This window comes from Phalacrocorax aristotelis, chromosome 6 (genome assembly GCF_949628215.1).
Source record: "Phalacrocorax aristotelis chromosome 6, bGulAri2.1, whole genome shotgun sequence".
Lineage (NCBI taxonomy): Eukaryota > Metazoa > Chordata > Aves > Suliformes > Phalacrocoracidae > Phalacrocorax > Phalacrocorax aristotelis.
Genome location: NC_134281.1, coordinates 33942842 through 33964117, shown reverse-complemented (window position 1 = coordinate 33964117; position 21276 = coordinate 33942842). Strand labels below are relative to the sequence as shown.

At 44.8% G+C, this 21276-nt stretch overlaps 1 protein-coding gene across 3 annotated transcripts in view; it reads right to left on the bottom strand.

The window, feature by feature from the left end:
• The window catches only part of GORAB (golgin, RAB6 interacting), a 33139-nt gene that overhangs the window by 1043 nt on the left and 10820 nt on the right, over positions 1-21276 (bottom strand). For 2 of the 3 annotated variants that reach the window (XM_075097040.1, XM_075097041.1), the window contains exon 5: positions 8355-21081. The exons of the other annotated variant lie outside the window; for it this stretch is intronic. In XM_075097040.1, the coding sequence (XP_074953141.1) occupies positions 21051-21081 (31 nt within the window). In that variant the 3' untranslated portion in view covers positions 8355-21050. Of the gene's footprint in view, positions 1-8354; positions 21082-21276 lie in introns of those variants that run through there. 3 annotated transcript variants of the gene reach the window in all.

Below are 21276 nucleotides of genomic sequence, written 5' to 3'. Positions count from 1 at the left end.
AGCCCTCAGAAATGTTCCCCTCACCATCTCATCTGTCCAAACAGGGAGCTTCCTAACACATACAGCCAGAGTCTTGGTGCCAGTTTTCAGGTACAACAAAGAAGATCTGACAACCTTCCCAAGGGTGTTGCAGCCAACAAGAAATCTTAGAGCAGATAGGCAGCTGGGCAACACTAACATCTCTGGAGCAGGTCAGAGAGGGGGAGAGCTGCTGTGGCCCATAGTTTGGAGTCACTCAGCCAGCAGATCACAGAATCACAGAATGGTAGGGGTTGGAAGGGACCTCTGGAGATCATCTTGTCCAACCCCCCTGCTTGAGCAGGTACACCTAGAGCAGGGGGCACAGATTTTTAATATACCAAGAGAAGGAGACTCCACAGCCTCTCTGGGCAGCCTGTTCCACTGCTCTGTCACCCTCACAGGAAAGAAGTTTTTCGTCACATTCAGGTGGAACTTCCTGTGTTCCAACTTGTGCCCATTGCCCCTTGCCCTGTCGTTGGGCACCACTGAAGAATCTGGCCCCATCCTCTTGACACCCACCCTTCAGATATTTATAAGCATTGATAAGATCCTCCCTCAGTCTTCTCCAGGCTGAACAAACCCAGGTCTCTCAGCCTTTCTCATAAGGTAGATGATCCATTCCCCTGATCATCTTTGTAGCTCTCTGCTGGACTTGGTTAGTGGGATGCAGGAAGGCACCAAGCACTGATTAGGCCAAACCTTCGCCTGCTCTGCTCCCACATTCAGCTCTTCTGCACTAGCCACAATATCACACACCTTTCCAGCATAGACTACACACTTGTTTCAGGTGCCCTAAATATCCTCTCTTGTACCTCAGGTGAAAAAAAATAAAAACAGGCAGAAGAACCTGTGGAGGCTGTGACACACAGGTGTGCATTCTCAGCTGTCTAATAATATCATAGCACTCAGGTGGAGGCATTTTGTTCAGTGAGGAAGTAGTTTGGGTTTCTCTTCCCTACCTTATTTTCATGAAACTTCTCAGCATGTGATGTCTTAAAAGCCCTTTTTTGATCTGCCAAATTTGTTTCATCCTAGCAGTTTAAATATTGCAGGAGGGCAGCAGGGAGAAGGAGGAGCTAACAGCCAGTACCATTGCACAGGCTTGTGCTTCTAGGAAAGCTGATCAAAATGCACACACAATTTATTACTGCTTGGCTATTCTGATCCATGCTGGGTACCCTCCAGCACCACTCTCCTGAGGGCCTTGGCTGGACCACAGCAGTTCAGATGGGTCATTCAGAAGACAGGAGGGCACAAGCAATGCTTACTCCTCTCCTAGGCCCACAGTGACAGCTACTTTGGAGAGGGAGCACTCCAAGATACACCTCCACCCTTTTGCACCCCAAAACATCAGCCACAGGTCCTTAGGGGCAAGCTGATGAGAGGATCAAATCAGAGCATCTCTCTGCTGCTGGCCACTTCTCAGGCTGCATCCATACTGTCCCGTCCCTTGCCCAGCCCAGTGATATCCCCACTGCTGGACTCCGTTGCTGATGTCTGTGTGCTGGGGAGCCAAACCAGAACTCTGCTGCCCTGGAAACTTTTCCTCCCATCACCCTGTTGTGCTCGTTCACTGAAATGTCTGGTCTCAAGCTCCTTTGTGCTTGCTCTGCCCAGAACTACACAGAGTTGGAGACACAAAGCACCTGCAGGAACATGCATGTGTATATAGGTGTATCACCTTACATGTGTGTGAGCACTGGGGTATGTATGCACACATGCAAGTCTGGAGCCAGACCTCTCCCCTACAAACTCCTGCTATGCACTTCGGCCAAATCTCCCTCTTTTCTTCCTTTCTTCCCTGCACAGAGGTGTGTTACTAGATCTGTGGGGATCAGGTAGTCTACAGTCATTTCAAGCTGTAAACTCAACATCAGGGTTTCTTCTAATCCCAAACATCTTGATATCATCTGGAAATGCCATGAGCAGTTTATAATTAGGCTTTAGCATGCAGATTAATACCAGCAGCTCCAGGGTGAACAGACCATCAGAGTCTAATCAAAGCTTAAATGGGGCAGCAATTTAAAGCTGAGATTTATTATTCCTCTGCATAATATTTCGAACCAGGGGCTGAGTTCACATCACACACAATCATTCCTGGAAGTGCTATCACATCTCCAGTCAGAGCGAGGTGGCTTGTTACTGGTTCATGGGAGTGATAAATACTAGGCTACAGGAACTTATTTAGGAATATCACAGCATTGACACTGTATGAGATTTAGAACCTGAGGCAAGAGAGCACTTGCACATATGCATAACGCATGGGGCTCCAGCCCCATGTGGATGGTGGGGCAAGGCCACGCACTTACATTTTTTTTTGCTGGGTACCAGTTGTAATAGGGGAGGTGACCCCAGGATACCAGCTAAGGGGTTCTCTGTTTGCCATCTCCTCTGGCCACGTGTGGGTGGGGGTGAGGAAGGATAGAAAGGTATGTGTTACTCAACACGGGGATAAAGCCACCTCACAGCAAAAGAACTATCATGGGAACTGGCACCATGTAGCAGGCTTGGTAGCATGCTCAGCTGGGGAGGGAGTTCTGGGCCAAATACAGCCAGGTAAATCTCCTCCTGAATAGTATTTCTGCAAAGTCCCATCTGGATAGCCCCGAGTCTCAGAGGTTTGATTTTCAGGGTAGAGGCAGCTGGGCTGTCTGTGCAGCACCTGGTAGGAGTTTTCACTAGCAGGGCCCCTACCTTTTCCAATCTGCCTTGCCCAGACCTTCCCCCACCCAGTTAGGGCTGGACCCCTTCCCTAGCCTTGTCATTTATAAGACACAAGTGGAGGAGGGGGCTGGGAGAGTGCAAACTTGTTCATCAGTCTGTCTGTACAAGTCCCAGTTTTTCGATTTCAAGACAGTTTCAACAGTTGCCACCTAGCTTTCAACAGAGATGACAAGCACATTCACCAGCTGGCAATGGTAACATCTAGTTTCCTATTTTCTTTTTCTACAAGCTTTCTACTCAGTGGAAGAGGGGCTATGAGGAAGGGAATGTCCTCATCTCCAGCCTGGATGGTCTGTGGATCTGAACTAGAGTTCAGCTCTTCACTTCTATGGCTTTGCCCTTGCTAAGGATGCCCATGTGACTATCAGCTCTGCCTCTGGCCCCCAAGGCTGCCTCTGTGAGAGGTGTGTGTCAGCACTGTCCTGAGATGATCCCAAGGGTCAGCACCATGGCTGATATGGATGGAGCAGGTGACAGACATCATGGCCTCTCAAGACAACATAAAATGGGGGTTCATGGATTCCATCAGGAAACTGCAGCAGTATCAGCACAAACATCTCCCCACCATGGCTTTGCTCCAGCAGCCAGGAGCCGTGTGAGCACAGGCTGACGGGGCACAGTCCTGCAGGTGGATGGCGCTTGTCTTCATTGCACTACACCTGCTCCATCCCCTTCAAGGATTTCAGTGGGAGTTACCTGCCTCAGGATCCAGGACTCTGCCTAGTAAGAAACCAGGCTGTGGCCCTTTCAGGTTGCCTACTCACCTACCATGGCTACCTGGGGCACCAAGATGGCCACCAGGAAACCCCCCCAGGCCAGCTAAACAGAGCTAGCCAAGATAAATCAGGGCTAAGCCACGTGTTCCCAAGGGCTCAGACTTGAGCTGGCTCCAGAGCTGGCTGCGTAAGGAGCCGCCAGTTTGGATAAGCCAGCCGTTTTACTGGGGTTTTATTACCAGGCAGGGCAACAAAAGCACTCAGAGGTCACCCGGGAACTTTAATCAGCACTGAGGGTCACTGGATAGCAGGCTAGGCAGGAGGAGGGCAGGGCCCAGGGCACGCAAATAAATAAATAGATGTACTGAAACCACCTCTGTTCCTCCAAGTGATCTCTTCTTTCTCTCCCCTTCTTGATGCACATTAAAAAGATATCTGCTCTTTACAATCAGACATTCAAATGGCCCTGCTTTCCCCAGCAGAAACTCTGAGATCTCCTGCAAATTTAGCTGAGAAGTTTATCCACAAGGTTTGATTATTTATTTTATTTTCTTTAATCCCTCACTGCTGGAGATGAAAGTTCAGTCTGCTGGACTGCTCTTGGGCTGGATATCAGATATCCCTAACTCCGGAGAGAGAAAGTGTCCCACCAGCTTCTCTCCCCTGCAGGAAAGAAAAAAAAAAAATAAAACCAAACCTCACATAATCAGAGTCTGGTCAGACAAATTGGCACCACTGTTTCATCCTTTCTCCCTCCACCCCCCTTTCTGGAAGAGGACTAACCCTTCAGAGCACAGTCACAACTCACAAATGTTTGTGGGTATTATATTGCAAGAGGGAAAAAAAATTCCAAAGGAAGGTAACTGTTAAAAGCTTAGTCCCTCTCCCATGGAAAGCAGCTTTATGCATGTCCATAAATCTCCTTTGTAAGTGGTCATTAAAATTGTGTCTTGTTTAATTATTTTTTAATCTCATTTAAACACTTCTCATCTTGCAAACGAATGATGTCATTGGCAGGCCTAGTAATGAACTGAAAAAAAAAAGAACCTTCTAATGTTTTGAGGGCTCTCTCAAAAAGCAAACATTTCAATACCAGTCTGCTAATCCAGCCAAATACTTAAGCATGTGCTTAACAACCAACTTGTATTTAAGTGCCTCGCTCCCATGGGGACATCTATCCACACTCATCTCCACACACAGAGGATGTGCTTAAAGTAAGGAGCATGTTCAACCTCTTGCAGCATGAGAGTCCCTGGGTCTGGTTGCTGAACTGTTGAACTACACGTTGCATGGGCAACACAACAGAGACCCCAGAGCTTCTGCACATGGGTGCCCCGATCCGCTTGCTGATGGTCACCGGTCGTCCCTCTCCTTCTGCAATCTTAAAACTGATGTCCTCAGGGCTTCCTGCATTGCTGCTTTCTTTCTAACAGGAAGCCCATCTCTACTTTTTGCCCACTGTTCAAAGGACAAGGCTTTCTCCAGATGTCACAAAGCATGATTGTCACTAACCTGCCTGGCCCTTTGCTTCACAGATACACCCTTGACACCCAAAACGCCATCTGCTTGAAAGGCTCCTTGCTGTATACTTGTGTTGTTTGGTTTGGGTGTGTGGCTGGGGTTTTTAGGTTTGTTTTTATTTTTTTTTAGAAGCCGTTTTAATGAAGTGGAAGCAAAACCAAAAAGTCGGCTGCACAAATGGGGAAAAATAAATGCAAAACTTGAAAATGAATAATTGGCGTGGTTTTAATTAAAAAGCAGTTAACTGTTTCGGGGTGAAAAAGATGGGTTTGGGTTGACACCGTCTGAACCCTGGAAAGAGCATGTTAAGCTGTTCACCATGCTGTGGGTTAAGAAAATGGGAAATAAATACATCCCAGCCACTTGGAAAACTAAACCATCTTTAGGGCTCAGCTGTAAACTTTCTTCAGCAGTTTATTAGAGTTCCAGAAAACACTTGTTGAGTAGCCTTGTCCTGTAATAAAGATCAGTCCTTGTTTGTTTGTTTTTGTAATGGGAACAAAACCACATCTTTTTCTTTCTAAAGTGGATAATTTAATTACATGGTGAGAAACACATTCATTGTCCAGAATACCCAGAGAAGATTGCCACGAAACTTGCAGTTCAGTGGAGAGAGGTGGGGAACAGAGCCAGCTGATACCCAGAATCAGTTTCAGGGAAGATTCCCTTGTTGGTGCGTCAACTTACGCTGGAATTGATGGTAGCATTGGGATTATCATTACAAACAGGAGGTGGAGATGGGTGCCTCTGTGTAAGGCAGTTCTTACCCCAAAGGATGTGGAACATGGGAGGGGTAAGGCAGAGGAATGAAAGGGAATGAGGGACAGTGAAGGGAAGGGACTTGTCTGGGCCACACAGCTGGTCCAAGGTGTTAGGGGGAGCTGAGCTCCAGCCCTCTGTTTTCAGCCTGCTGTATGCGCTCACTGATTTGTCATTATTTCCTCCAGAAAACACAAACTCCAGGTTTCTGCCTCCACTGTCAGCAAGGAGTCTGTTGCATCCGTGTGTCAGCCCTGCTCCAGAAGCCCTGCTCAGCTGCTTGCTGACGCGTTCTGCGTGCCTGGTAGGGGCCTCTTTCAGACCAGATCCTGTAAAATGGGTGTTGTTTGAAGGCAGAAAACCACCTCTGTCCTGCATCTCGCACCTGATCTTGTGCTCTCTCTCAAACTTAGCGCCAGCCCGAAAATATCAATGTTTTCTTTTAGAGGCTGAAACACTTCAACATTTCTTGCTCTGCAGGCTGTCACCCCTTCTGTGGGCACTTGTCCTGGCCTCAGTGGTAGGAAGCAGATAGTGCCGATGATTACAAGTACATCTGGAGGTGATACCTGATGAGAACAAGTGGTGCTTGTGAGCATCCGTCCCCTCTGTGCTCCCATTCCTGGGAGGCTGCCTTGCAGAAAGAGAAACCGGAATTGATCCTTTAAAATCAGTTTTTGGTGGGCTTGGTTTGCCCACCCTCTGCAGGCAGACTGGCTCTGGGTTTAATGCTAGAAAAGTCCCTGAGCTGCAATAGCTGAAGGGGAGCACTATCCAGATAAGCAATTACCCAGTGCACTCTCCCAGGGACAGCCCAGCAATTATGGTCAGCAATAAAGAAATCTGATGGTTGTCAAAACGCAGACCCTCATTCTTCCAAGCTCTTCTTGAGGGGCACAATTAGCATGCTGATGTGATTAAAGCCACATTCAGCTCTGTGATAGGAGAGCCAGATGCACCCAGATAACTTCTCCGAAGCCAGCCGCTCAAAACTGAGGCGTTGGTTACCTGATTTGTAGCCAATCAAGTAGAAATCAACCATTCCTGTCCACATAGCTACATCATGCTGTTAAACAGCCAAACCCTCTTCTCTTACATGTCTTTGAGGGAGATGAAATCCATATGGCCCAGAGAGTGAGCACAGGCTAGGGATGGAAGGAAGGACAGAAACAGCATTTCTTCAGGACAGAAGACAATGGAAACATTTCCACTGATTCCAATAGGTTCTGAATCAGCGGCTGCAAACAATTTTCCTCCTAAACGGACTTCCATATGTCCAAAAAAGTCTCACAAGCACTGGAATTTGTTACAGAACAAACCTGTACTTTATTACTCTGCTCCCCGACTCTGAGTGTTTCTCCTTTTAAATTCCTTGGTCAGCCATTTCTGGGCTTTGGGGTTCGCTTTCGAGAAATGTGTTCACAAGTAAGGCAAATATTTTCCATGAAACAGAGAAAAGTCTCTCCCCCCATGCCCCCAGACTTCACTTTGCTCTGCTGGGAACTAATGTCTTTAACTCCATCAGAAAAGTAAGTGGCTTTATGTGCAGAGGAAAGCATGGAGAGGAAACCAAGTCCACCAGACCTGAAACCTTCCCTGCTTTACAGATAGCCTCTGAAATGCAGATATTCGGGCAAAAGCATAGCAAAGCTGATTTTTACCAGAAATTTTCCATTTTCTGCTTCTTTAAAAACAGAAGAGATTTTATTTTGCCCTCTCTGTGACGGGCATCTTTAAACTAATGATTTTTCTATTTCCTTTTTTCATTAACTTGAAGCAAAAATTGGCAGAAGTGGACTTTTTCATTTCATCAAAAACTGTTTTGTAAGGAAAGAGAGTCACTTTCCTGCCCATCATATCCATGCTATGTGCTACATTTAAAGGGATTTAGGAACCTATGTACCATTTTCAATAGCAGCTTAGGCACTACAAGAGACATTTGCATGATCAGCTTCATATCCATATTCCAGTACTATCAGTAAAGGTTAAGCAGTTAAATACCTTTTATCTTGTCCTGAGGTGTCAATGAAAGTCAGGCTTTCTACAATGTCTTGAAAATATGGCTTAAGTTTGATTAAGTTCCTAAAACCTAATAGAATTTTTAGAACTTACTCCTAATGCTATACTGAAATGGCCATAAACATCATAGTTTTCAAATTCGTCTATCTGAGCAAAAATATTTTCTATTTCCTTGCACAAATGAGAACACAGGAAGAAAGTTTCAAAGCAACTCCCCTAAGGAACATCCCTAAGGCCCCATTTAATTCCCAATTTTAAGAAGTTTCTAGACTTCCAAAGTATTTTTCAGTTGATGTTAACTTTAGTTTAAGGGTGTTGTTTCAAAATGAAATCTCAAAACATTTCATAGGAAAACAAAGCCAAAACTCTTGGATTTCTTTTTCTTCCTTTGCCAGAACAGTTCGTCAAGATGATGTGAATTCACAAACAATTTCAGCCAACCTAAAGCACCATCTTTGGCAAATAAATAATTTCCCTAAAAAAAGAAGTAATTGTCCCATTCTAAGAATAAGGATAAAATCCATCTGTGATTTTAAGTGCTCAGACTGAACAATGACGGAGTATTTGCCCTGACGATCGAAAAAGATAAATAAATTTTGCTTATTACTTTACATATATATTTATACATATCTGAAATTTATATACACGCACATACACACACGGCCCTTTCCGTCCAACATGAATGTTTTCAACACAGAAAAAGTAAAGAGACGAGATTTAGTGCTGATTAGAACAAAAGTCGCACTGTACCTTACAGATTTCAGCATGTCTCATTAAAACCAGGCTTGAAATATACATATCCTTTAATAAATAAAGCTTAAGGTACATAAACACTGCAGCGGATATAAATTATTTTAACCAAAGTATGTAGGGAAAAAAAAAATTACTGGAACACCATGATCCTGGGCATTTTACAGTAAATTGGACTTCATCAGTGGTTTTGCATTTTTATTTGATTTTGGAGTTCCTCCACTAAAGCTGTAAGTTTTGTAGAGTTTATTTCACACCTTGTAATTTAAAACGTTACACTCCATCGAAATTCCTCTCAAAAAAAGGACCCAAGTAATTAATGTCTTTGGGTTCAACGTTCATTCTATCCCACTAGTGTGAAAATTCATAAAAATAAGACATGGGATTAGGAGCTTAACAGCCTCACACATTTGCAGAGCTGCTGCATTGGCAAATATTTCTCTGCCCTTTCGGAGCAGAGCGCTCTCCTGGCTGCTCTCATTTATTTTGTTGGATCGTCTGAGTCATTAGAAAGTGCCTGAAAAGAAACCTCATGTCTCGTGCTCATGTTTTTTCTTGTAAGCAGATAAATAGCAAGGGTTCAGGCCATTTCTTGCCATGCTCTTCTATTTTCTTCATTTGGTGGCAGGACGTGCTTTAACTCCTCGTGGAGACAATGGGAATTTTGGCCACTTGCAGCAAGGGGACTCCAGATGCCCTTGGAAAGGAAGCAGGACCTGGGTTTTGATTACTGAGAGCTGAATCGCTTCCTTTATGAAAACACTGTGGGTTCTCCTCCCTGGTTCCAAGGAGGTGGAACAGCTCCGGGTTGAATCACAGACTCCCTTTTGCCCTCGGTGGATTCATAGATACAGCGGGTCAATTTGTGCAGTGAACAGTAACTTTGACCAGAGTTTAATTTCAGAGGGACATAAACCATTCACAAAGTTGGGCTGAATTTGACAAGCACCTTTTGCCAAAAAAACAAACAAAACCAACAAGCCTAATACAGGAGGCTCTTTTTTAGACTTCAAAACATTTCATTCCAAAGTGTTTTCAAAGCAAAGAGGTTGACTTCATGTAGGTGTTTCTGAAATGAGCCTTTTGGAGGTTTTATTGAAAAACCTGACTTTAGAAAAAATGAAATTAAACTGTAAAATGGAACATTGTGTTTCAGGTCAAACACCATGTCCTAGGTTGACTCAATATTTCTGGTTTATTTTATCTTTTTTTCCCCCCCTTTTTTAAGACTGTCTTTGTTCAAAGCAAACAGAATTGCTTCATTCCCTGGTCCCTTCCCCCAGGTATCTGAATTTGACCACAGTACAAAGCATCCTTTATTCATCCAGGTCACAATCATTCACCCCAGGACATGGCTGGCCAGAAACCCTAAGGAGTATACTAGTACAGCTCTGGCTACTCAATTTTCTTCTAGACCACGCAATTCCTATTGTGCTGAAGTCCCCTCCAGATCTGAGTCACTCATCAGGATCCCTCTATAGCTGACAGTGAGAAAATCCAGCCCAAGATCCTTAGGACAAGCCATACTCTGAACACGTCACTTGATTTTAGAGAGTTTGGACTCAAGAGATACCTTAAGTGAGGGGATGTGAAGTCTGCAACAGATCTACTCTTGGGCAGAAAGTATCACTGGAAATTGCCATTTTCATTACTGCACATGGCTGTGGAAAAGAAAACGGTTGTCCAAGATAGATTAGCTATTGCATCTGCCCTGCAAATTTATTTGCCAGCAGCAGCTGGGAAGAGTGCATCGGCATTCAAGTACTTTGCTGCCGTCTGAAGTTTAAGGTCACATTCTCATTGCCTTTCTGCCAAGCACTTTTTGGCTGTAAGATGGTGCACAATCACTGACCCAAGGAAGGGCGTTTCAGGAAGTTCTCCAAAGAAGAGCATGGCAGAAAAAAGGCCCATTTCATTTCACTCTGCTCATTTTGAAGCAATACAATTAATATAAGTGTTTTAGCATCCTAAATGAGGTTTACACATTTTACCCCATGAACACTGCTTCTAACTGAATGCTGTTAGCACACTCTTTAAAAAAAACAATAAAAATTACACATCTTATTTGAGCTTAATGAAAGAAGCTCCCACCTCCAAGCTTGAACTGGAGCCTGTGTTGCAGCCTCCCTTTGCTTTCCAGCCTTAGAGAGCTGTTTTGCACTCAGAGCAAGCCACCTTTGCAGCGAAAGGGTGACGGGATTTTAAGGAAACATCAGGGCTTCTCAGATGGGTGAAAACTGGGAGATCTCTCAGCAAAGTTAATCTTTAGTTTGATAAAAAAATCTGTCATCATGTACTCTGGCTGGCAAAGAGGTGATAAAATCATTCAGCTTTGGGACATGGAGCGGTTCTCTCAAATTCAAATCAGATGGAAAGAGACAACTTGTTTTCAAAAGTAGTTAGGCTTTCTGCGAGGATTAGGACTCTTATCACTTTCTTGTAGTTGCAAACTGAGCATGTTTCAGAGTTTGAATATAGCTGTAAACAACAACCATACTTTTATTAACTTATCTTGCATCATAGCTCTGTCCCCTCATGAGGACAACAACCATGAAACCTGGTGGTGTTGTCCATGTGAGCATGCAGTAATCCAGTGCTTTGCTTGCTCTGAGGATATCTCCATGAGTTGACACACAAGCATGAAGATGAGTCACAGATGGCTCGATTAGTGTTGGAAACTCAGTGCAGATCTGAGCAAGTTTTGGATGCTTCCCACCACGCATACTTCACTCCCTGTCTCACTGCAGAGCCTGCTGTGCAAATGCTTTAAAGGGTAACACAGAGAAAGGGCTGTGCCTTGGGAAGAGGAAAAAACATTCTCTTCAAAGACAGTTAATGGGGCAAGAAGACCCTCGTTTAAACTGCAGCAGTGGAGTTCCAGTTAGACCTTGGGGTAAACTTCTACTGCTGAGAGACAGATTCTCCATCACAGCAGGGTGCAGAAACTATTGGACAACTATCTGTCAAGACATACAGGGTGGACTTGGTTGCGGCTATGAGTTAGAGGACATCTTGAGATCCTTTCCAGTTCTATCATTCCAGACCCAGGGCTCATTCTACCTGCACCTTAACCTTGCTTGGAAGGTGCACTCTGAAAAGACACAGTCTACAGGTCAAGTCTACACACAACAGCTACTGAAGTAACAATCTAAGAAGTAACGCTAATACAACCTTTCAGCAGGAGTGGAGCTCACATTTCTTCAGGGAAACATCCTCATGAGCATCACACATACCTGCACAGTTAAGCACTACTGAGACAGAAAGTTTTGTTTGAGGGTACCCAGGACTGGATCAAAACTGCTGTGACCCCATGCAGCAAAACACTGATGCAGTGTATACCACTCTGGCTAGTCAAATTTATCCTCTGAATTGTTATGGGGTAACTTTAGTCCAACAGAATTCATGCCAGATGGGGTATCATATGTCTTCCTCCAGCCAATGTAAAACACGAAGCCAATATAAACACTATATAGCATGTTTTAGCTAATTCAACACAAAGCAACAGTGTGCACACAACTGATCTGGATCATATTTGTCCTGCCAGGTGATTTTGCAATGCACAAACTGACTGTTAATGATGTGGAATCCTAGCCCCATCTATTGCCCTGACAAGCCCTCATCTAGTGTTTACTGCTTAAAAAAACCCTCACGTGAGTTCAAGCTCACGTGAAGCATTCAGAGATACTAATACCATCCTGACAAATTATTCATTATGAGTTTTCCCACTCTCAAGCAATCAGGCCTACAAATGGAGCCTGTAGGGAAAGGGATTTATGCCTCTTAGTAGAGATGCAAGAAAGAACATTGAAGTTCAGCACCACTACAGAAAACCACCCAGCAGAAGGGTACCAGGCATCAGCTCTGAGCAGTGTATAAGACAAGCAGCCCTTGATCTGCTCTTGCCAATAGAGCCCACTTACAGGCAACTGTCCAGGCTAGTGGAGCTGTAATTTGAGGCAAGACTCCACTAACCTGAGGCTCTACATCATATAGCACGCACATCCAGCACACCTTCTGTGCTCAAGGCTAGGCCCTAGCAGGGCTTTCTCCCACCTTCGGCTATAGACATCACACATGCCCTCCAAGCCCCATTAGCTCCACTGACCACCTTGCAGTGACCTCCTCTGCTAGGGCTCAACATGCAGGATGTACCAAGGCACCCTCGTCCTCCAAATCTATACTCTTGTGGCCTCTGAGAGCACCTTCCCCTTCAGCTGGGGTGAGGGCCAACTCCTGGTACCCCCATTGCCACAGGCAAACCTGCTGCCCACTTGTAACCCAGCTAGGATAGCAGTGTTGGATTCACCTCCGCTTCAGAATGTTTACACAGCTTACCTTAAACACCCCAACAGGCCTGGCATGCAATTGAACCCCAGGCCATTTGCCCTTCCTCTCCAACAGGACAATTGTTCCTGGCCTTCACACACCTCTCTGCTGTGCCCTGATTCCTCAAAGCCCAAAGCTTTGGCCTTAACACTAGAGACTGTCATCATGCCTCTTGGCCTTGAGACCAAGGAAAGGTCTAGAGATGCCACAGCCCCATCTCCTGAAGGCAATGAGAGCTTGACTAATCTTGACTAAGTTTATAGAGCAGGAAAGTGGCAGTGGCATAGTAACCCCACCTTACACAAAAAAATACCCCAAATGCACAGTCGTAAATACCTATGGCTTGCACAAAAAAATGAGTGGTGTCTTGTTTCAGGGTTAGATGCTCATTTCTACCACAGAAACTCCTGCGTCAGCACCTGCAAGTATTTAAAATTCTCAAGCTTTCATATACTTGTCTCTGCCTTCTGGGTTTTTGAGCCTTTATGCTATGTGGTGCTGAGTTTTCAAGCTTTTCTCCACAGGGATGAGGCCACCAGGTGACCCACAGTGTGGACAGCCAGCCAAAACTCTGTGGAGATGAGATGTGAGCATATAGGGCATGGGCAGGAAGCCCTAGAAGGCAGAGGGAAGATCTGTGAGAGGTTTAAAATGACCCTATGAAAATCTCTAAATTGCGAGTTTGGTAATGCCAAAGGGGTGGAGAGGAAGGAAAATTTTAGAGAAGCAGAGGAGCCTGGGGAGGTACTGTCAGTGCATGCCTTTTAAGGACGTAGCCCTGACAGGTTGTTTAGCATCTTTTCTTTCTGATAACTACAAAAGCTGAGAATAGCAAAGAGAAGAAACCCAAAGAAATGTCATCTGTTCTTCAGGTACAAAGCAGAAGCAGGAATCTTCAAGGCCAAGGAGGACTGGGAAACAAAAGCTCTGAGTTGAATTAGTTGTGTACCAGTTGGTCCTGTAAGAGAAGCCAAGTTTCTACCTTGCACGGATTCCCTGTGCTCTGGTGTGCAGCTGAGTCCCTGCTGTCCACCGGGTGGATGTTTTAGTGCCTGGCTCTTTTTAACTGGCACATGTTAAGAGCTTTGAATTAACAGGTGCATAAAAACTGTCAAAAAACACTTAGCTCTCAAGACAGTCTGTCAGTTGTATTAAAAATATGGTTTTATGTAACCACATTCTCTCAACACTTGCTGAGTCACTCGCCCTTTCCAAATGAAAGCAGTGATGTTTAAACACTCCTGCAGTAAAAGAAAAAAAGAAAGAAAATGAGACAGGCTACAGCTCTTCTGATCTTGCCAGCGATTGCTCCTGTCTTCCATACTAAAGGTAAATTTCTTCCAGCAAAACAGGACCAGCCTAAAGCTCCAGACTAGAGGCAAACACCCCAGCACGTCAAAAGGCCAGTTCCTTGCAGCCTTACTGAGCTGGAAATGAGGGATTTTTGACAACTTAATGGGAAGATGTCTCACTTTCTGATTGAGGAGATGGTATTTGCTGTAAGCGTGGTCTGTGATTAAAAAAACCCAGACTTTAAGAGAGGTTTAGAGCTAGAAAAAAAACTATTTGTGCCCATGTTTCAGAAGAGGTTTAGAAATGGTTTCAGTTCTCATTCTTCCCTCAGTCATGAGTCCTGAACATCTGGGTTCCCAGAAACAAAAGCATCAGGTTTCCAGAATGGAGAGTTGTAAGACACAGGTCCAGGAGAATTTTTAAAACTCTCAAAAGCATTTCTGAAATCAGTTCCCTTTTAAATATGTAGCAAATACATTAAAGTGGGCTTTGGATTAAAGTTTTACTGCCTCTTGATAAAAGCCATTCGCACCTTTGATGTGTTTGTGGATGGCAGCCATCCCAAATGCCTTCCCCCAGCCTCGCCCCCATCAGGAAGTCTCCCTCTGGCTCTCTCCAGGAATGCCCAGATGGATTATCATCTGTCACCTCTCCAGCGGTGACCAACTCAAAACAGCCACCTCTAGGGTGGCAGACATGGTAGGTGAAAGCAGAGATTTCTGAGTGTAAGCATTTAAAGTGTAATGGTGAACGTGGTTAAGCTCAAAGCCTGTGAGAAGTGGGAAGAAGAGCAGGGACCTGGGCTTCTGAAACTGGCTGTGAGTTTAATCCTACTGAGTTTTAATTCTGTGAATCAAAGCATTTCCAGGATCACCCTGTGCTCACCCACCTTCTGCTCCACCTGATGGCTCTAAGGAGCCCTGGTTATTTGCCTAGCCTGCAGGAAAGATGGCTCCAGAAAGTTTTTTGACAGTTGCTGGAAGGAGGAAAGGAAACTTGTTGAAGGGCAGAAGGAGAAAACATATTGGTGGCTTGGGAGGGTTTGAGTAATGAAAGACTCCAGTGTTGTGGGCAGCTGGGACAGAAGAGGTGGACTAGGCCTTGAAAAGCAAATTGTCGCTCCCCCACTATGAAAAGCAGATTTAGCTTTGTGGATGTCAAGGCCTGAAGGGAGCACCATGAGTGTCCGAGCATGACTGGTGCAACTGCCAGGCCAAGGAAAGTAGCTTCTCAGGTTCTGCCAGTGAGGGCATCACAGGGACTGTCACTGACAATACCAGATATGCTGAGCAAGTCCAGGAGCGGGAGCCTGCCTGCTTGGCAGTGCTGGTTTCCTGCAGAACTGGTTAATGTCAGTATGGCTGATGAACACTCCACAGTAGTTAGGGGATGTGGTGGGATGTTACGGAGAAAGGTCCATTGCTAAACATTTTGATTTGAGGAACGCAGAAAAGGAAACAATTGGTACTTTAGCAGACAGGAAAAGAAAGATCTGTAATCAAGAAGAAAATCCTGCAGGGCACCAGGCATGTCTTTTTAAAACAGCTGCAAGATGTTCTTCTTGGAGGATCAGAGAGGCATGTTAGAAAAATGCTGGAATGGACCTGGTTCTTTATGAGCACATCCTTATGCCAAACAGTATTATCCTGTCTGCCATGAAGCTAACCACCAAAATGTGGGACCAGCTGCAGCTTACACGATAGTGAAGCCAGAGACACAACCTTTAGGACACCACGAACGCTACAGACAATGAAATACAGACAATCAGCAACAAGAGTCATCACCTAAACAGCTACAGAACTACCCAAAGACATGATGCAGGGTTTCAGGTGATGTTCAGAAACTTAATTGGGATCCAAATTGCGAAACTTGAAGAAGATGATGTCTGAAATGCATTAACCCTTCCTTGGGACAGAGGATTTGTCTACACTGGAATGGGAAAAGTGACTCGAGCCTGCAAAGACACACCTGCTTCACTCTACCTAGCTCACACTGCAGACAGCGAGTATACTCAGCCCAGATTTCAGCACAGGCTCACACCATGGGTCTCCAGTGAGTTTATAGAGTTTGTTGCCCAAACTAACAATCTGAGGGATAGTAAATTTGTGACTCTTCAGCCATACCATACACAGCTGACAAACACTTCTACTGTGGTACCCTTGCTGGGCTGATGGCTCATGACCTCCTAAGGCTTTGGTAGTGCAAAGGGTTACCCTTCCACATGGAGAAAGGAAGGCAGCAAGATAACATGGCTTGCTGAGACACCATCTGCAGGACAAATAGTTCCATCCTTTAGTGAAGGAGTCACACCAAATGAATTGAAGTTATCTGCTGTCTCGGAATGACTTCCAGGGCTCTCCATCCCTTCAGCTCTCCTGGGGACACGGTGGTCCACAGCCATGTGGAGGCAATGGTCAAGAACATCAGCTGCCCTTTAGCTACATGGTAGGCAGCTAAAGGGTTTCTATTTCTGTTGTTGCTGGACCTTCTGACTGTAGTACAGCCAGGGCCTCACTTGATATCAATTCCTAGCAAGATGCCTTATGACATTGCTAAGTTTCAAGTTCATGGCGTGACTCTACCCTTTGTTCACCTCCTCCTTTAATGGCTCTTTGAAGGACAAAACAGTGTATGTGAAATAACTCAACGGGTCTCCTGCAGGACTTCCAGGTACTACTGCAGAAGCAACATGAGGTCAGCAATTACGCATTTGGAGCTGCTTCTGATGCCTGTCAGTGAGACCTTGACTGCTGCTGTTCTGTTATAAACCTGTCACAGTTTGAGAGTGAGCCACAGTTTGTTCAGAGCAATGCCTTCCCAACAAACAAGCAGACAGATCTTGGGCTCAGTTTGGCCCTGCATCATCAGGGAATGCCCGCAAACCAGAACAAAGACCCATTACTACTCACTGCAGATAAAAGGAATGTCAAGAGAGACATTTGAGGGGTCAGATTCAGCAGTGATAACAAGAACATGAGAGGATCATACCAGATGATCATATGTTCAGATACCTCACCAGCACTGCCAACTGCTTCAGAGAAAAGGAAGAAACCCTGCATAGGGGAAGTTAAGGAGGCCCATCATTAAGGGATTTATTTATGACTCATGTTTCACTTTTATTACCCACAGAGTAATTAACGTTGGTTTGGGTGTTTTTGTCTTACTCAGCTCCAACCCTCGAAACCAGACTCAGGGAGTGCCATGGCTTCAGCCGTGGTGAACATGGTCTGGGTGAACAGTGATTCTGTTCCTTCATTCAGCCATCTTTCCACATCATTCCCCATTCTTCAAGAGGCAAGAGACTAAGGAGATGTCCCTAGCACTGGAGCTTTCATGTTGGATGATTTATATCCACTCCAAAGGGATCAAAAGGCACAAAATAGGTTACTCCAGCTCTTGGGGTATGAGGAACCTCCAAGCTTTTCACTTGCTGCCCACTCAAATGGATCCCAGCACTCCAACAGAGGACTGGGCTGAACTGGGCATACAGAGCAACTTGTCGCATCTCAATTATCCAGCAGTCTCCAGAAAACAGCACAGCCCTTACATGGTGTAGCCCTAGAAAAGGGTGTCATGGGTTGGCTACCCAGCTCTAGAGTACAAATACAGCGCCTGGCCCCCACACATGCTTTCCAGTCCAATATCACACCGAATGACATCCCTGCTACCGCTAGACTTTTTGCACTCATGCCACCACCCACCACTGCCTATTCAATAGGACACTGTCCCCATCATCAGAAGGATGGTGTGGCACAGGGTGCTGAGACTGCCAGATTTCTGCCATGCGCAAGGGCTGCTTTACTTATCTCATAAGAGCAATTTCTCCCAGTTCTCACCACTTGCACACATGTGCCAGGTGTGAAAACCAGTTCAGACATTAAAACTCACTGCTCAGCTCTAGCAGCGTGGAAAAATAAAATCACTGGCTGATCAGCCAAACAAGCAGGTGGGAGTGGTATGGACAGAGGCAGGAGAGGCAAGGTATTAAACCTGCCCAGTGCTCTCAAGTGCCTCGTTATACTGATTTATGTTTAGCTAATTGAGAAAATGACTCTAACTACACAATCCAGGCCCTAATTCAGAAAGGCCCAAGCTTTTTAGTGTCTGTACCTGTGTCTTAAAAGCCATGATTTAAACCCTGTAACTAACAGGCTGCCAAAGGCAAGGATTTGAAGGATCTGATGTCCTATCATGACGAGGGGGTGAGGCTTGGCTAACTTCTCTAGTTACTTGGTCTTTCCCCACTGACGTACAAGTTTGCTGCTGGGACATAAATCAGGGGAAATGATGAAGGAAACCAGTCTCGTGCCCCATCAAAGGAGCCAACACTCGTTTTAATAGGACCATGCAGACAAGTCTAAATAGGGCACTTAACAAGCATGTGGTTTCTATTATACCAGCCTACATCTCTACACCCTGCTTGCATTGCCACGGGCAAAACCCTTTGTCCCTTGCACACCACACCTGCTTATATCCACAGAATTAGAAAAGGAACCATGATATAATACCAAAGTGTTGAACATACAATTTCTAGGTTGGATCCAGCCTGCAGAAAAATTTTATCTAGCTCTCAGCAACTGCATGAACCATTATACATAGCTATGGCATGCACAAGAGCAGAGCATAGAAGATGCCCAAGACCATATGCCCACATAGAATCACATGGAAGTACCAAACTCAGTCCAGGACCAACAGCTGTTCATAGATCCCACACAAGGGGCATCTGGCTAAATACCAGGCCCCAGGTTTGGACAATTCATATCACAGGGGTTTTCATCCAAGTTTGACCCTTGAGAAAAGGGTGTTTGGAACAGAAAATCTATAGATCCTACTGTCCTAAGCAGAAAATGCAGAACAGAGTGAATCCCAGTATGGGAGGCAATTCAATAGTGCTCTGCCCCTTTCTCTGGCTCCAGAATTTCACCAGAATAGGGTAACTTTCCCATATGCAATCTTTTTTAGTATGTTGCTAGGTCACTAGCAACAGAACAAGAGGAAACAGCTTCAAGCTGCATCAGGGGAGGTTTAGATTGGATATTAGGAAAAATTTCTTCACTGAAAGAGTGGTCAGACATTGGAACAGGCTGCCCAGAGAGGTGGTAGAGTCACCATCCCTGGAGGTATTTAAAAGACATGTAGATGTGGCACTTTAGGGCATGGTTTAAGAGATGTGGTAGTGTTGGGTTGACAGTTGTACTTGATGATCTTAGAGGTCTTTTCCAACCTTAATGATTCTATGATTCTATGTTCTTAATAAAGCTGGTCAGGAAACACAGTACTCCCAAACACTATGCCAGTCACTAGTTTTCACTCTTACTACTTTTTCATCATTCTGTTTAGATGGGATACAGGCTCAAAGGGAAGACTCCACTGCATCGCTGAAGGTATTAAGAAGAATGGCTGACAGAGAACTCGAGTCTCTCCCCAGACAGCTACCCTAAGCTGAAACCTCTTGAGAACCCAACTTCAGCTGGCTGGATATACAATCAGATTGGGGATTGTCCAAGTGTTTTACACCACGCGCTAGACATCCATGGGAACTCCAGGCTGAGCCATGACCATCTGTGCTCATTTAAACATTTCTTGACAGAGGAAGGAGTGTTAATCCTGACATCCTGGCCAAACTGCAACATCGGCAATTATATTGTGCTTTGTAACATTTTCACAGTTTTATACATCGGTGTTTTCCACTTCTCATAATGGAAATGAGGTGGCCCAACACAAAAATGGCCACATTGCCACAGTAGAACGCATGTCCCCTGTGATGAGCTCTGCAGTGTTACTGTCAGATATCACGCGTTGCTCTATTTTCCCTGCCATGGGTGTTCAACCTCAGCATGCTTCAGATTAGAAGCTCTACCTGCGAGAGGCCTTCACTTAAAAATCTGCTTACCCAACCCATTCCTGACTTATGCTGAACTTTTAGTTCTATTTTTCTGAAGATACAACACGCTAGCTGAGTGGACAGTGCACCTGCTTTCAATGCACTCCAGTGACAGCAGAGCCAAACAGTATAAGATGCATGGACTACTACAAAGGTAGAAATTGCTTTTGCTTGAAGAGCCCCAATTCCAACTGTTCTCTTTGCTTAAAGGAAAAACAAGGACAAAAAAAACCCCAACCCTTTTGTTGCACCAAAATCACCTCCTGGCATTTCTGACCAGCACACATGTTGTTACAATTATGACTGGACTGCTTGGCTCCGGCACAGGGGGAATGTTAAATCGGCATACTGGCACCCATCAAAACATTTGCGAACTTCCAAAGTGGAACTGACACCATGGTATTGGTTTATATCACACGTCAGAGAAAAGCTTCATAACTCAGATCAAACAATTTAACTCTTGAGGTCCCTGTCTAGAGAGAGCAACCAAATGCTAGACTGCCTATTGTTATTTCTTATGGCTGTTTCATGTGGCTTCCAGCCAGTTCGTTTTGCAAGCTCAGAAGTTAAAGACAGATAGAACTGGCCAGAACTTTGATGAGGGACTTGTAAGAGAACAGAAACTGCTGATTCTAAGAACAGCATCTTAACTGTCAGGCAGAAACAGTGCCAGCACTATCAGATGGCACATGAGAATTTTTCAGCTTTAAGTAATTTCATTGGATATAAACTTATTCCCTTCTAGGAAACTCATATTCTTAAGTAGTTGTCAGAAAGATCTTCGGACTTACAATTTTTTGCCTTTTTTGGTTTGAGGAGGTCAAACAATAATCTTATCCATAACAACAAGGTGCAATCAGTAGGACTATTTCAAGCACATTTTAGACTACTAGAGAACCACAAATTATATGCAAAATGGTATGCATGCGCTTCCTGTAAATACCATTACAATTCAACTCTTCTGTCAGATGCTCTTCTGTATGTCCCCTGATGAGCTGAATACAACTGTAATGAGGAACAGACATATCCACTAGGACTTAGATTCTCTTGAGGAGCAACTGGGGGCAGCTGCAGAGGATGGAAAGAGGAATGGTACAATTAAATTATTATTGCACTTACTGGTATCCAGTTTTAAAAACCATTATCAAGCTGCTACAAGCTGTTCCACAACTGCAGACAGAGGAAAGGCAGTCAGTCACAATTTTCTCACAATACAATCAAGTCTTCAGCTTTTAGGCCAAGTCTTCCAGCAAAATAAAAGGG